Source organism: Macaca mulatta, chromosome 14 (genome assembly GCF_049350105.2).
Source record: "Macaca mulatta isolate MMU2019108-1 chromosome 14, T2T-MMU8v2.0, whole genome shotgun sequence".
Classification (NCBI taxonomy): Eukaryota; Metazoa; Chordata; class Mammalia; order Primates; family Cercopithecidae; genus Macaca; species Macaca mulatta.
Window position 1 is genome coordinate 29,046,806 of NC_133419.1, and position 16,922 is coordinate 29,063,727.

A 16,922-nucleotide genomic window follows, 5' to 3' on the forward strand; every position below is an offset into this window, starting at 1 on the left:
TTCACTTAAGCCTGGGAGGTTGAGGCTGCAGTGAGCAGAGATCATGCCAATGCACTCCAGCCTGGGTGACAGAATGAGACCCTGTTTCAAAAAAAAAAAAAAAAAAAAGAAAAGAAAAGAGAAAGATTCTGAGAACAGGCCAAAAGGAGGCAATCTAGGGGAGAGATGATATATGAGCTGTGTGGGGTTGAAAAGTTGTCATTCTAGAAAAGCCACATTTGGACTTGACATAGACATTTTCACCAGATCCCAGACCTTGAATCTGATTGGATGGAATGGTTGGGTGTCTTCTTCCAGAAGGGGAAGAAGAGTGCAAACACAGGTTTGGTAACCAGCACCAAAATCCATTTCTGGTTCTTCCTGGACACCCAGCTAATCTAACTTCTCAGCCTCTCTTACAGGTAGGTCTGACTATGGGACTGACCAGGCTCTGAGCAATGAAATGTGAGTGGAGGTGTGTGTGTTGCTTCCAGGTCTGGCCCATAAACATTGCCCATGCATGTGTGCTCCTTGGAATGCCTTTTCTCTGCCGGCTCACTGGGATGACTCACCGTCAAGGGTGACCTTGAAAAGCATGTAAAGTCAAATACAGTCTGATATTAGAACTGTAGAGTGAATTATCCTTGCTCAGACTATCAACTCAGCCCAGCTGAGGCATCAGTCATATTTATATTAACATGCTTCCTCCAATATTTCATCACAGCTCCTCATGATTATGCCTTCAAGCTCTCAATCTAATGGAAATTCAGTCCCTCAGCTCCAGTGACACAAGCTGTTCCAAAATTTCCAGTGAATGGTTCTCTAGATATTGACACATCCTAACTTTCAGGTATAGATAAAATGGTTAACTATGGAAACCTTCATTAACTGCATGCGTACTTGAGTCTAGGTCTTTAGGTAGCTTGATAAGGGTGATGAATGGGAATATATTTCTGATCCATCAGCTTAAAAATACTGTGAAGGATGGGGAAACTCTTGGCAGGATAATTGCCCCATTTCAGTGGTTAGGAGACAGTTCTGAGCCCAACAGATATTTGGGGTATCTTTAGGGTAGAATTCCTCCTACACAGCTTATTGATGACCATCTCACAAAAGTATACATGATCTAACCCCAACTTGAAACTAACCTTGCCTCATAGGTTTAAGGAAAGGCTGTTGAGTCTCCTTAAATTTTCACTGCAACGTGGCCTCTGTTTCTTTCAGACCATATAATGCCCATGGTTATGTTGTCTGAAGCTTGTAGTTGTCTGCTATTTTCTTACGTATATTACAAATTGTACCAGCCAGTTGTGTGTCCCATTCTTTGGTGACGGTTTATAGTAGACGTATTGGTATTTGGTCTGTTACCAGACTCTTTCCATGTGGGAATTTTCTCTTTCCCACTTTATGTAATTCAGGTGGGGCTGTCGATCAAGGGATTGAGTCCCATGCCCAGTAGTGGTCACATGACCAAGAACAACCAATCGTGAGTCCGTTTAAAGTTTGCTATGGATGCTAGGAGACAGTGCCTCTCCCGAGACTGTGAACCTGGGTTTTCTGGAACTCTCTTTTCTATAAGCAAGCAGGGCTGAGAAACTGGCAAGGGAGAAACAAATTCCTAATGAGAGCTGTTGTGCAGCTGGATCCATGTCTGCTTGAAACCAAAAGTTCCTTAATCTTGGATTTATTTGCATTAGACAATATACGTTCTAAAATTTAATGCAATTAATCACGTATGAGTCAGATTTCTATTACTTATAACTAGGAGTTCTAATTAATGTCCTATGAACTTGTTTAGCTATAGGATGTCAAGGGAGTCAGTGTATTTCCTCACTGACCTTTTCCCTAAGGGTCTCACTGAGTGCAGTCTTTCCTTATGTACACTCATACACTTCCACTACAGCCACTTGAATCTCTTTCTCATTCAATTCACTCTTCGAATCTACTGCTTTGCCTGTGGGTTGCAAGCTCAATGGAGAAAATGGACCTCTCAAGTCACTCACTCCCATGGGCCTTCTCTAAAAGACAGATTGCTGAACCGGGCGTGGTGGCTTACGCCTATAATCCCAGTACTTTGGGAGGCTGAGGCGGATGGATCATGAGGTCGAGATCAAGCCCATCCTAGCTAACACAGTGAAACCCCGTCTCTACTAAAATTACAAAAAAATTAGCCAGGTGTGGTGGCACACGCCTGTAATCCCAGCTACTCGGGAGGCTGAGGCAGGAGAATGGCTTGAACCCGGGAGGCGGAGCTTGCAGTGAGCCGAGATCATGCCACTGCACTCCAGCCTGGGCAACAGAGCGAGACTCTGTCTCAAAAAAAAAAAAGACCGTTTGCTGTCTGAGTTCATGACCTTGAAGAACTCCCAGTAAGGGTAGAATTTTTTTTTTTGTTCTTTCTGGGATTGCTATATTCAACCCAAATATTTAGGACTTCATTAAGAAAGCCTCTCTTCATCTTAATCCTGTATCTTCTTATTTTGAAAGAGAATAGGGGCCTTGAATTGTCTGCTTCATGAGTTTTTTTATTTTTAATTTTTTTTTTTTTTTTTGAGACAGAATCTCGCTCTGTCGCCCAGGCTGGAGTGCAGTGGCTCGATATCGGCTCACTGCAAGCTCCCCCTCCCGGGTTCACGCCATTCTCCTGCCTCAGCCTCCTGAGTAGCTGGGACTACAGGCTCCCGCCCCCACATCCGACTTTTTTTTTTTTTTTTTTGTATTTTTAGTAGGGACGGGGTTTCACCGTGTTAGCCAGGATGGCCTCAATCTCCTGACATCGTGATCCACCGTCCTTGGCCTCCCAAAGTGCTGGGATTACAGGTATAAGCCACCATGCCCGGCCTTTTTTTAATTTTTTGAGGTTGGTGTCATTTCAAAGGTTCTAGTACTCCAAGTCATTAACACAACTGTTTCTTCTCTTCAGTGTCCTTAGCTTTAGATCTATGAACTCAATGTGAAAGTGATCCTTTAGATTACTGACAAACCACATCCACAGATCAAATCCCACCAGTAGCCTGTTTTTGTAAATACTTTTCTTGGAACACAGCCACATCCATTCATTTTTGTATTGTCTATGGCTGCTTTTGCAGTTGCTACAGAAACCACATGGCCACAAAGCCAAAAATATTTACTCTCTGGCCCTTTAGAGAGTTTATCAACCCCGGCTCTAGCTGAGTACTTTACAATCATTGCAAAGCACGAGCATCTATAAAAAATGCTCCTCCTGGCATCCATAAAAATGGTATTCATAAGGTACCTTGAGGGATGATGAAATGAGTAACCTGACAAATCTTTGGGGCTTAGGAAAGTCTACTCTACACCACTTGGGGCAGGACATGACACAGCATATACTTGGGATATACCTGTCTGAGAGCCCAGTCTTCTTTTTGAGGAATCTGGGATCAACACATGATCTAAATCTTGGTACCATGGGTCCTGCATTTGGATTTCCATGTGGATTTCATTTTGGCCAGGGCTGGAGTTACTGCTTCTGTTCACGATGGTGGTGGTGACCTATGGAGCATCCTAACTTCCTTCCCGCATAGATGTCCCTGCTGCATTGGACCACATGTGGCTCCAAAACTAGACTTTAAAAAGCATAAAGATGTTCCCATCATTGGTGGGGACAATCTGAGCCATTTGTGTTTTGAAACTAATTACTAGCACACCTGTGCAAGAGGTATAGTGTGCTCCTGAATATGTGGTCAGAATCTGTTAGTTATCACAGCCACTTGTCCTTTTCCCTTGAACAATGCTGTAGCAAAGGCAGAAACATCCATCTTCCAGTATGATTTCCCAGGGCCCATTACATTAACTGGTGTCCACAACTTTGGCTCTGTATTCCAATCATATCAGCTGTGGAATCCTGAAGCATCCATCACATTTTGAGGTCCCACCAACATATTCTTCCTTTTTCTCATTTTATTATAGCATAAATTCATTGCAAAAGCTATGACAGAAGTGACTGTCCACTATTCATATTGCTATAAGGGAAATGAGTGGGTCAAGAACCATTTGCACAAAGAGAAAGAATGAAACTGCAAATTTATTAGAAAGTATAAAAATTAAAAAACAAAACCAAGCCTAACCAAAAAACAAGCAAAGACATACAACCTTTCCAGTTTACATTAACTTTGAGCATCACACACTATTAATCACTTAGTTGCATTTTATAAAAATGTCAATTTCAAGGTAGGGGGAGCTGAGTCAGGTAATAGGCCAGCCATCAGAGTGTCACTAATTTAATGCTAAAATAAAGCACTGATCTCATTTGTAAAAAAAAAAAAAAAGAGACGAGACCATTTTCTGGTTGGCAATGTATAAAAAAGCTTCCTGGTTGGAATGAGTTAAAAAATATTGCTGGCCGCTAATTTGCCATCTTGAGTAGGAAAACAAACCCCACCCCGCAAAAAACCCTGCCGCTTTGGTATCCTATATATTTTTAAAAACATTCATTAAAAAAACCAAATCTATAATAAAAATGTCCCTGTTTGTTTTAAAAAACAACATTAGTAGGCTTCCCTTATCTACTAAAACCATTTGTTTTTCCTAAGATGCTTGGAAGCAGAAAAGCAAGTGAGATTAACTCACTGCGCAATTAATTAAAATTAGAATTCTTTCCTCTAAACAACTTCCAGAGCACCAGAAAGAAGAAAGGGCCCCATCAAAGGGAGAAATAAAGCCCTTCTGACTCACAGGAGATGAAATGTTCAGCCGGAGTTCTAACACATTCTAGCTGTCATCAAAAGTTCCTTATTGGATTACTCAGAAAATAACTCAAGTGCTATTTTAAAAATGAAAGATACAGGCAACTAGGTTCCTTTCCCTTTTTTTTTTTTCTTTCTTTCTTTTTTTTTTTTTTTTTTAACAAAACAAAATACCAATGGCTAGCTTTCCTGTAACATCCTTTGGATTTGGTTAAAAAAAGAAAGAAAAGTCTACAGAACAGGATCACTGAATGCCACTTCAGCCCCACTTCCTGCAGGCTCTATTTTAATTAGCATCAAACAGGTTACAGAACATTTCTTCAGCTGCAGAAAGAAGTTCTGAATGGGTGACAGCTGCCCCGAGTCGCTCTACCTGGTTCCATTTCACCCCTCATCAGTCAGTGTGGTTTCTTGCCAAATAATGCCTAATATTTTACCCCTTATTCCTGCCGGGAGGCGGGCCCTTTGGCTGGCTGGGCACAGAGAAAGAAAGAGAAAAACGAGCACAAACATAGAGACTATACACGGAGGGAGACAGGAGTCCCTCTTTCTGCTTCCTTCAAGAACTCGATAAATAATAACCTCAAAGTGCAACAATGCACAAATGTCTGGCACACAGGTTAGTATGGAGTGACTTGTTATCACGGGGCTCCGTGGGGCAAGGGTGTGATCTCCTTTTGCATTTTTCTTTGGACCTCGTTAAAGGAAAAACAAAATAAAAAAAAAGAGACAGCTTTCCTATACACATATAAATAGTCCCTTAACTAGAAGGGAAAAAACAAACACACTGTTTCAAATGCATTTCTAAAAGATTTAAAATAAATCCAAACGGGAAACCTTGACTCCAAATTGTCTATTGCCCATGTGTCTCAGAGGAGAAACTACTGGGATGTTGGGAGAGGCCTGACCCTGATCCTAACTCTAACTAGAGGCGCTGGTACTGGGTGGGACCTTGGGAAGAGGAGCGTGCACAGTGCAGGGAGCCAGGAGCTCTTGGTGGAGGTATTGAATACAGCTCTCACCTGTGATAGAAACCAGTGTCCTCAAGTCCAAATGCACAGGTAAAATGGACTTGCAAGTCTTAAGGGAACTTCGGAGGCCAGTGTTGAGGCTGCACGAATGAGCAAGACAAGGCTGGGTGTGGGTCACAGGGACATACAACCAGGTCAGATTTTGGCTCAACTCAAGTTAGGTCCTCATTCCTTGGCTATGGGCGGGTCAGCTGGGAGGGTGGCAGTCCAGAAACCAGGTAAGTGGCTGGTAGTGCAAGGGCAGGTGTAGGCTCCTGGCAGCCTGCATTTTAGGAGCTGAGAACTTGGATATCAACTCATGGCAGGGGCTCCCTGCCTATTCTGGGATGAGGCTGATGATATATGCTGCTGGAGGAAGCTCTCAGAATAAGCATTCTTGGGCAAATTTCTAAAGCCAGAATTTATACAGCATAGATGGTTCCAGAGTCCTTCACAAAACCATAATCACATTGTGACTGCTGAAGGGTGTTACTCACGTCCAAAGTTTTCTTTGGCTACTGATTCTGCTGAACTGATGGCAACATACAGGATTGTGCAAGGCAGGTTCTGATGCTCAACTGGAAGTCTTTTTTGGGGGGGTGACCATCCAATGATGGCCTCCTGGTTAGATCATGTAACCCAAATCCCCAAATGCCATCAGGTAGCTGCCCAGCAGAGAGAATTTGGTCCAGCATCTCCTGCATTTCTGCATATAATAGAGCATAGAAACATTGCTCTCTCCCAGCCTACTTCAATACTGTTTTATCTGCTGTCTTTCCAATAGCAACAGAATAATGTGAAAAGTAAGGGTGTGATCTCGGGCCCCAAGGGAAGGAAGAGTGAGCTCACAGAAAAAATGCACAACAGATCACGTCAACTGAGAGGCCAGGAAAAGATCTCTGAAATCTGGGGGAGGAGGGGAATGCAGAGATAGCTAATATCCCAAACCGTAACTTGAGACGCCCTTACAGGTGCTTAAAATGTTTCCCATGAGCACAAATTGTTAGAACGGCAACAAGTCAGAGCAGATTAACCCATATGGACTTTGGAATAACCGGGACTTATACTTCTTCAGTGCCCTGGCTGGGCTCAGAGTCCCTGGGCTCAGCAGTGCCCTCCTGGGAGCCAGGCTGCCCCGGGCTGTGGCCGGTGTCTTCCACACTCAGGAGGCTGCTGGCTGCCTGGGAGCTGGCACTGTTGGCACTCCCGGACCGGGAGCGGTAAGGGGGCAGGTCGGCTTGGTTCAGAGATTCCGTGTCAGAAGAGTAGGGTGGTGGAGGAAGGTCATACCACGCAGGCCTGCGATGGGGGCAGCAGAGGGGCAGGGGCAGTGGAGACAGGAAAAGAAGAGAACACATTAGAGCCAAGACAAGCCAACTTCAGCCCATTTCTGAGATGGTGTTTCCAGTGCGAAATGAGATTTTCCATCCAAGTACAAAGACAGTCAATTCAAGGACCAGGAACCACGGCGGAACAGAAAAGGCCAGTGTGTTCTGGCTGGTTCGGGTTGACCGGGCAGTGCCAAAACCATATCCTCTGGGTAGAACCAGAATGAGGTCGCCCGCCAAGTCCCTCGGCTCAACCTGGGTGGTTCGGCATTGCCACTCTGCTCCATTGGCCAAAAGCCCTGTGGTCAAGAGGCTGGGCTGGTATCTTGACTGGGCCTCTGATGGGAACACGGGAATTGGCATTTCTACTGAAAGCTAACTCTTCCTGGCTGTGAACTGGGGTAGGTGAGAGGACATCCTCTCAACACCTCAGTCTGTATCTGCAGAAGGGGCTTGAAAGGAATGAATTGAACAGAAAAGACATTTGATTTTCTAGCTCTCATTTACCGAAGTCTCCGCGTGAGTGAGGCACTTTGCCGTGCCCCTTACATTTCTTACCTCATTTAATGCTCACAGGAATGCTGTGAGGTGGGCATTACTTTCATGCCTGCTACTCTGGCGGGGAAGCTGAGGCACAGGGACATTCAATGTCTGGCCCAGGATCAGAAATAACTGGTACACAGCAATGCTGGGATTTGAACCCACGCATTCTGTTTCCGGATCCGGCAATTTTAACCCTACCCTATGCTGGATGGTCCATATGGAGAGGTTATGAGTGGGAACTTTATTAGGTGAGGAAGGTCCTGAATTCTTACACTTATTTGCAAAGAGATCCTTAAGTGCCATCCCCTCCCCTGACCTCTGAAACTTTATTCACCTTTTATGAGGAAGGAAAACGAAGATTAAATAATATAAGAGCTGCCACTGAAGAGGGTCCAAGGAAGAGCCCAGTCACCATCAGAACATGGCCTGCAAAATGTCTAATGCCATACATGGCAGAGCTCGAGGAAGAGGGATGCTGATCAGCAAACGGACCCACTACTTGCTTCAACTACAGAACTCTGCTTCTTGGCTTTATACCTACTGGGGGGCTCTTGTACAATTCCATTTGCAATGTGGTGTCTACTGCTTAAAAAAGCTTGAAAGTGCTCCTTTCCGCCTCCTTTATTTTATAAATGAGCCAAGCAAAGTTAAGGAACTCACTGATTCTCTCATTCCTTCACTTCTTCATTCATCCATTCATTCCACAGATATTAACCAAACCTCTCACATGTACTGGGCACTGCTCTGCAGTAGCAGGTGAGGCTCAGAGCTGGTCTGTGGCCAGAACATGGACCAGAGTGGCATTCCCAGGAGGAGCAGGCCTCTGAGTTAGCCAGGATCCTAACTATATGTTCCTCAGATGAGTCACTTAACATCCCAGAGCCTCAGTTTCCTCATCTGTAGAATTTGGAAATTTCCTGGCTTGTGCAACCATCACCATAAGCCAGTTTTGGAACATTCCTATCAGTTTCCTCCCACAGTGAGGCGCTGAGAGGATTAAATGAGGTGATACATGTAGAGCATTTTGCAAGGACTTGGAGAATGTCAGATGCTGCCACTGCCTACGGCAGCTGAAGCCAGGCTCTCAGCAAGACCTAGGAACCTCAGTGTGTGCACCTGTTCCCCTCCCCACAATGGATGACCTCTCCCGCCTCAATGTCTTCCATCCAGCACACACCTCTGGTCCAGCAAGGCCTCGGAGTAGGAGGGTGGGGAGCCTACTTCCGACGCATTCTGCTCCGCCTGGCTGGCCACATACTGGATGCCATTATTGACGTTGTAGGTGACGTTGCAGTGGTGGGGGTGGTCCAGGACCACCAGGCGGGACAGCAGCACAGGGTGCTGCAGCCGGTGCACGGGCAGCGTCATGAGGTTGTTCCGTTTCCGCTGGTGGTGCAAGACCAGTGCCAGCAGGGCCACCACCAGCACGAAGATGACGGAGCTGCCGATGATGGCATAGGTGATGCTGGGGTAATACACAAGCTGGTTCTCTGAAGTCACAAACACCTGCCCGCTGCCAGGTTCTGAGAAACCCCAGAGAGAGGAGAGAAAAGAGAGAAGGTTACCAGTTTGGCTCATCTTTGTGTTTCAACGTCAGTCCCAGAACTTGCATGCGAATGTTCACAGTAGCCCTATTCACAATAGCCAAAAAGTGGAAACTGCCCAAATGTCCACCAACTGATGAACGGATAAACAAAATGTGGTACATCCACCCAAAGGAATATTATTCGGCCATAAAAAGTACTAAATACTGATACATGCTACTGCATGGATGGAACTCAAAAACATGATGCGGTAAAATAATCCAGACACAAAAGATCACATATTGTATGATTCTGTTTATACGAAATTTCCAGGAAAGGCGATTTTACAGAGGCAGAAAGTAGATTAGTGGTTGCCTGGAGTGGGAAAGAGAATGGGGATTAACAGTCAGTGGGCAGGAGGAATCTTGTTGGGGTGATGGGAATGTTCTGAAACTGGTTTATGGTGATGGTTACACAAATTGGCAAATTTCCCCCTGCAAAATCACTGAACTGTACACTTAAAATGGGCAAATTTTAAGTACTGCAAATAATACCTCAATTAAGTTGTTTAAAAAAGTATCATATACTCATATACTATCCAGGGAACAGGAGTGAGAGTTTTGGTGGCAGAAATCAGTTCTTTAGTAGAAATGTATAATGTAACACACCTCAGGAACACAGGCGTACGGTACCTCTGGGGTCCTCATACCTGCAGATCATTTATTTTAAGCCAGGCCCCACATGGAGCTTTTGGGATGGAGAGCCCGCACAGCCCAGCCTCACAGCAGGAACTCCTGGGCTCAAATCCCAGCCCCTCAAAACTTGCTTGCTGTGTGCCTTTTGGAAGTGCTACCCTCTCCCGGCTGCAAAATGGAGATGCAATAGTGCCAAGTTCTTGGGGCTTCTCTGAGCATGAAATGAGTCAATACTCATCAAGCCCCTGAACATAGCTACACGCTGTGCTCTGTAAGTGCATGTGTTTGGTACATACAAATACACGATTGATTATTTATTTATTTATTTATTTATTTGAGACAGGGTCTCGCTCTGTCACCCAGGCTGGAGTGCAGTGGCACGATCTCGGTGCACTCAACCTCCGCCTCCCGGGTTCAAGCAATTCTCTCACCTCAGCCTCCCAAGCAGCTGGGACTACAGGTGCATGCCACCATGCTCAGCTACTTTTTGTATTTTAGAGATGGGGTTTCACCATGTTGGCCAGGCCAGTCTCGAACTCCTGACCTCAAGTGATCCAACTGCCTAGGCCTCCCAAAGTGCTGGGATCACAGGCGTGAGCCACTGTGCCTGGCCAAGTACGTGCTTTATATCACATCTCCCTGCCTCATAACAACTCCATGGGGTAGGTGTTGTGATTCTTTTTTTTTTAGATGAAGAAAATGAAGCTCAGAGAAGTCAGTTCCCCTGACCAAGGCCACACAGTTTGGAGGTAAGGAGCTGTGCATGAGTTGAGTCCAGGGCTCTGACTTCAGAACCTGGCCCCAGCGTTCTGCTCTACATCACCCGAGTAAGACCTGCCAGGCAATCTGCAGGCACTTCCTCGGGAGTTCCAGGGTGGAGGTTTGATACATATCCCACCCCTGCAGGTTGCTATCATAATATCCTTCTCTGCACACATGCTAAAGAGCCATGCTTCAAGCACTCAGGTAAGGAGCTTCCCAGTCAGCAGGACACACCTGGCTACCACTGTAAGGCCCAGGCAGGTGGAGGAAACCAGGGGTCCAAGCTGGGTACCCCTCATCTTTACAGACAGCTGCCACTACCTACTGTCATGGCCTAGCTGGAAGAATAATCTAAATGCAGCTCAAGTGAGTACACTTGGTGGCCACGACCCTGTCCTTGTTCCGCCTGTGAGGCAGTGAGGAGGCTTCAGTGGGTCCACAGGGGTCAAAATGTAGCCATGAAATAGCAGCAGTGGCAGCGACTACAGGTGACTCGTGTCCGCTGTCCTGGCATCGGCTAAGGGCTTCACTCCATCCCTCATCACTAGCTGTGCATCTGTTTTGTTCACTGCTGTATCCCGAGAGAGTAGGATGGTGCCTGGCACATAGTAGGCCCTCAATGAATACCCGCCACGCAATGGGAAAAAAATCTGTTTATTCACATGCCCTAGTAAAGTGAGTGCTGCTGTTATTCCTATTTTTCAGATGAGCAAATGGACTCAGAGAAGTGAATTATTTTGTCTAACATCACCTAAGAAGTAGGCAGAGGAACAGGACTAGAATTTAGATGTTTCTCCTTCAAAAAACCACAGACTGTGAAACACATTGACTTCTCTTCTTTTCTGATATAAACATTTTCTGATTCCCCAAACGATCCCAATCTGAGACAAATGATGACCTTCCCCTTCAAGGTCCGGCTCTGTGTGTTAATTTGTCTCTCCAGCCACACCCAAGCATAGACTAAAAGCTACAAAGATTCTCCAAATCCCTGGCGGTCACTGTTTCAATGATTCATTGCACAGAGAGAAGCAAATAGGGGCCCAGCGGAAAGACAGAATCATGTTGCACTACAGTTAAGGGAGGGAGGCGGTTTTTGGATGTTTTCTGAAGACAGTTAGCTGTCATTCAGGGATTCTGCCGGAGCTCTGTCTGTTCTCCGCTTAGACAATTAGAAGCTGGGTGGAGGCTTGTGTATGTGTATGTTTCAGAATTCAGGCTTAAACTAAAATATCTTCTTTATTTTGTTATCTAGCAGGGAGAACTGCAGAGTTAGGAGCCTTGGGGGGAATCCTGGAGCCACTGCTTCTAGCTGTTTGAGCTCAAGTAAGTTATTTAACTCTTAGAAGCCTCACCCTCCTCGTCTGTGAAATGGTGGCGGTCCTAGGTAAACAACAGTATCCGTATCTCCCTGGATTATCCAGATGGTAGAGTATAATATATACACTGAGCACAGTGCCTGGCAAAGGTTTGCCTCAGTAATGCCAGCTCTTTTTTGTAACCACCACCACCACAACAAAATAATAATGATAATTATTATATAACTTTGAAGGAGAAACATCTAAATTCTAGTCCTGTTCCTCTGCCTACTTCGCAGGTGATGTTAGACAAAATAATTCACCTCTCTGAGTCAATCTGCTCATCTGAATTTGCTCATATAATTATAATTTATATAATAAATAATAGACATAAAATTTACCACTGTAACCATTTTAAAGTGCACAGTTCAGGGGTGCTTAACATTCATACACATTATTAACGTTCATACGTGTTATTGTGCATCCATCACTACTATCCAGCTCCAGAATTTTCCATCATCCCTTACTAATGAACACTAGATTGTAGTGTTGCCTTTCTTACCATTATCCTCACCAACTTCTCGAAACCGGGGGTAGAAAGCTGGGGGAGCCACCTCTGGGGGATGGGGTTGGGTTGGGGAGAAGATATGAACAGACTGAGTTCCATTCCAGTGAGATGTATTTCTTTTTATTTTTTATTGCTTTTAAATTTTTAATATATATTTTTTGAGACAAGGTCTCACTCTGTTGCCCAAGCTGGAGTGCAGTGGTGATCTTGGTTCAACAGCCTCCACCTCCTGGGCTCGAGCCACCTTCCTGTCTCAGTGGCTGGGACTACAAGCGTGCGCCACACAACCCAGCTAATTTTTGCATATTTTGTAAAGACGGAGTCTCCCTATGTTGCCCAGGCTGGTCTTGAACTCCTGGGCTCAGGTAATCTATCCGTCTTGGCCTTCCAAACTGTTGGGATTACAGGTGTGAGTCACTGCTCCTGGCCAGTGAAACGTATTTCTTAAAGGAGGAAAGTGGGTAAACTGTCACACAGAAAACAAATGGTCCAGAGATTTTAAAATGCTGACTTCTGTGTAAACACGTGAGGTTTTAAGAATACAAGTGGGAGCCCTTTAAAATGCATAGGATATAAAATGCCTGGGGAACTTAATGGTCTCACTTATGTCTCCGAAAGCAGGCCTCTTCAGACATCTCTTCACTTTGGCAGGCGAGACACAGTGATCACATTTGCCTGAGAAATTATGATGTTGCATAACTCAGTGGTGCCTGCTCTCGTTTTTGCTGTGTGTAAAATGTCATCTTGTGTTAATTCATTAACTAGGCCCACTTTTCTTAAGAGCTTAATGAGCCTGTTGGCCAAATTACTAATATCAGAGTTGCCTGGGACCTAAGTTCCAAGCGCATAATCCATGGATAATGAAGTTTCCATTAATTCTGGCTGTCCCTCAAGCTAATGCCCTCGTGCTCCACTGTCAAGCATCTTGAATTCTTGTCCTGTCCGTACCGCTTCTACTATACTAATTCCAGGCAATCTGGTCACTACCTAGAGACTGCTGTTCTATCAAGACTGCCAGTAGCTCCACGGCCGCTTGTGGAGAAGCAGGCTGTGTTTTGTACAACTCCAGGGGTGCTCTTCACCTCAAAGTCATTACATATTTCTTTAGTTATCATGACAGCTTTCTAGCAGATGGCAGCCAAGTGTCTTGAGGAGGAGTACCTTTAACTAATTCACTCAGAGGTGCTGTCTGGACCAGCGAAGGCACTCAAGCAGCTGACACTTGTGACTTGGTGTTCCTTCACTTCCAAAAAAATCCCCTCCTCCAGATGCAAATTACATTTCCTACCGGATACCATTTTTCACCCATCAGATTGGCAAAAGCAAAGTTTGAGCTCATATTCTGCTGGCCAGGTCTCAGGCAAACAGGTATATTTGTGCCTGGTATATATATGCAGGCATGGCTAGTGGGAGGGTAAGTTGGTACGAACCCAGGGTGGTGGAGGAGCTAATAATATATATTAATATAAAATGTGCATATTTTTTGAGATTGGCCAGGCATGGTGACTCCTATCTATAAACCCAGCTCTTTGGGAGGTGAAAGCAGGGAGGATGGCTTGAGCCCAGGAGTTCGAGACCAGCCTGGGCAACATAGGGAGACCCTGTCTCTACAAAAAAATAAACATTTAATAATTTAATAAATTAGCTGGGTGTAGTGGCATGCACCTGTAGTCCCAGCTACTCAGGAGGCTAAGAAGGAAGATCACTTGAGCCCAGGAGTTTGAGGTTGCAGTAAGCTATGATCATGCCACTATGCTCCAGCCTGAGTGACAGAGTGAGACCCTGTCTCTAAAAAACCAACAAACAAAATAAGCATTCATGAAAGCATGGTTCATAACAGCAAAATATATCAGCAACAATCCAAATGTTTATCAGTTGCAGCCTGGCTAAATAAATTATGCTGTATCCATACAATCTTGTACCTATTTTTAAAATCAGGGAACCTCTAAATATACTGATATGAACAATCGGAAGGATATATCGATAAGGAGAAAAAAGCAAAGTTCAGTCGAGAACGTATAGAATATATCTGGAAAGACACAACGTAACTAGTAACACTGGGAGCTTCCAGGAAGGGGAATAGATGCTTGTGGAGAGGGAGATTTACTTTTTATTGTTTACTCCTTCCTTCCTTTGTAGAATTTGTTCTGTATTATCTATTAAAAAAACAAGCACTCTGTCCTCTTCCTTTAGACATGCCCAGGCTGATGGTGCATCTCAGTTTCTTTATTTTTATTTTTAGACATAGGGTCTTGCTGTGCTACCCAGGCTGGTCTTGAACTCCCAGGCTCAAGCGATCCTCCCACCTAAGCCTCTTGAGTAGCTGGGATTGCAGCATGTGCCACTGCACCCGGCTCAGTTTCTTTATTGTTTCCTGTCCTTCTCTCCCTGTAGGTGCTTCCCTGGGTTCAGGCCTCACTGTCCCATGCTCACTTGAAGACCCTTTGCTGACTCATGACTCCCTGAGGACAGCTTCCAATGCCTCCAGCCTGACTTTTTTTTTTTTTTTTTTTTTTAAGACGGGGTCTCACTCTGTCTCCCAGACTGGAGTGCAGTGGCACAATCCTGGCTACTGCACAATCTTGGCTCACCGCAACCTCCAACTCCTGGGTTCAAGTGATTCTCCGGCCTCAGCCTCATGAGTAACTGGGATTATAAGCACATGACAACCACCATGCCCAGCTAATTTTATATTTTTAGTAGAGATGGGGTTTCACTATGTTGGCCAGGCCAGTCTCGAACTCCTGACCTCAAGTGATCCACCCACCTCAGCATCCCAAAGTGCTGGGACTACAGGCGTGAGCCACCATGCCTGGCCCAGCCTGACCTCCTGAGTCCAGAATTCCTGTTCTGGAATATTCACTGCCCTTCAAACTGACTCTTCCTCATCCCTTTGAAAAACTCCTACCTTGCTATTTTTTTAAGTGTTTTTTTGTTTGTTTTTCCTCCAGATTATATATTTTAAAAGTTAGATTTATTGAGGTACACCTTAGGCATAATAAAATTTGCCCTTTAAAAACGCACCCATTAGATGAATTCTGATAAAATGAAACAGTCACACATCCTCTTCCACAATCAAGATACAGACCCTTCCATCCCCCACAAAAGGTATTTTGTGCTTCTTGTGGTCACTCTTCTCCCCTCATTCCAAGCCTCTGGAAACCAGGGGTCTATTTTCTGTCCAAATAGATCCACTTTTTTTCCAGAAAGCCATACAAATGGAATCCTACAGTATGCAGTATCCTACAGTACCTAAAAACAAATTTTTACGTAGTCCTTTGGATCAATTCTTTCTTAATGGTGTTTTTTATACTCTATTCCATCTGGCTTCTTTCACTCAGCACATTGCTTTTGAGATTCATCCGTGTTTCTTTAAGTGTTAATATTTCATTCCTTTTTGTCCCTGAGTCGTATTCAGTTGCATGGATGTATCACAATTTGTTTGATTCCCCAAATGAGGGAGGGTACTGGGCTGTTTCCAATTTCAGGAAGGCTGGTCTTTGTGCTAACATATATTTTCATATTTCTTGGGCATACTAGGGCTGAGAGATTTCCGGGTCATACGGGAAGCACATGTTTAACTTTAGAAGAAATTGTCCCACTGTTCTCCAAAGTTGCTGTAGCATTTCCCATCTCCACCAGCAGCAATGTATGAAATTCTCAGTCATCCTGTGTTCTCAACAGCACTTAGTAATACCAGTTTTTTTTAAATTTTAGCCATCTTAATAGGTATTTAGTGGTATCTTATTCATACCAGTTAAAACTCTTATTGAGGTTTTAATTAGCATTTCCTAATGACTAATGGTGTGAGCATCTGTTCATGTACTGATTTGCCACAGTTTTATCTTCTTTAATGAAGTGTTTATTCAAATCTTTTGCCCATTTTTAAATTGGTTTGACATTATTATTGGATAGTAAGAGCACTTTATATGTTCTGCGACATAGTATTTTATCACAAATGTGTTTTGCAAATATTTTCTCCTAGTCTATGGCTTATCTTTTCATTTTCTTTACAGTGTCTTAAAAAGAGCTTTTTGGTGTTTTCTTTTTTAAGACTAGTCAATGAAGAGAAAGTTTCAAAACAAATTTTTATATAGTCCTTTCCATCAATTCTTTCTTAATGGTTTGTGTTTTTTGTATTCATTTCAAGGAATCTTCCCCTATATCATTGCTTAGAAGAAGTCTTATAGCTTTAACTTCTACATTTGTGTCTATGATCCACAGCAAGTTAATTTTTGTTTATGCTCCAAGGTAAAGGTCAAGGTTCTTTTTATCTCCCCATTTAGCTTTCCAATTTTTCTAACACCATTTGTTGAAAAGCCTATCCTCTCTTATTGAATTACCTTGGCACCTTTGTTGAAAATCAATTGACCATACAAGTCTGAGTCTATTCTTAGACTATCTATTTTGTATGATTGAGCTATACACCTATCTTTATGCCAATAAGGGTTGTTAACTACAGCTTTATAGTTAAGTCTTCAAATGAGGCAGTGTGTCTTACATGCCTTTTTCC

At 44.0% G+C, this 16,922-nt stretch overlaps 1 protein-coding gene across 2 annotated transcripts in view; it reads right to left on the minus strand.

Annotated features, from left to right (window-relative positions):
* Positions 1-4,004: 4,004 nt before the first annotated feature.
* Positions 4,005-16,922, minus strand: part of LDLRAD3 (low density lipoprotein receptor class A domain containing 3) — a 285,547-nt gene continuing 272,629 nt past the window's right edge. For both annotated transcript variants that reach the window (XM_015114486.3, XM_001109580.5), the window contains exons 5-6: positions 8,744-9,089; positions 4,005-6,994 (exon numbers count right to left, since the gene is read on the minus strand). In XM_015114486.3, the coding sequence (XP_014969972.2) occupies positions 6,757-6,994; positions 8,744-9,089 (584 nt within the window). In that variant the 3' untranslated portion in view covers positions 4,005-6,756. The remainder of the gene's footprint in view (positions 6,995-8,743; positions 9,090-16,922) is intronic.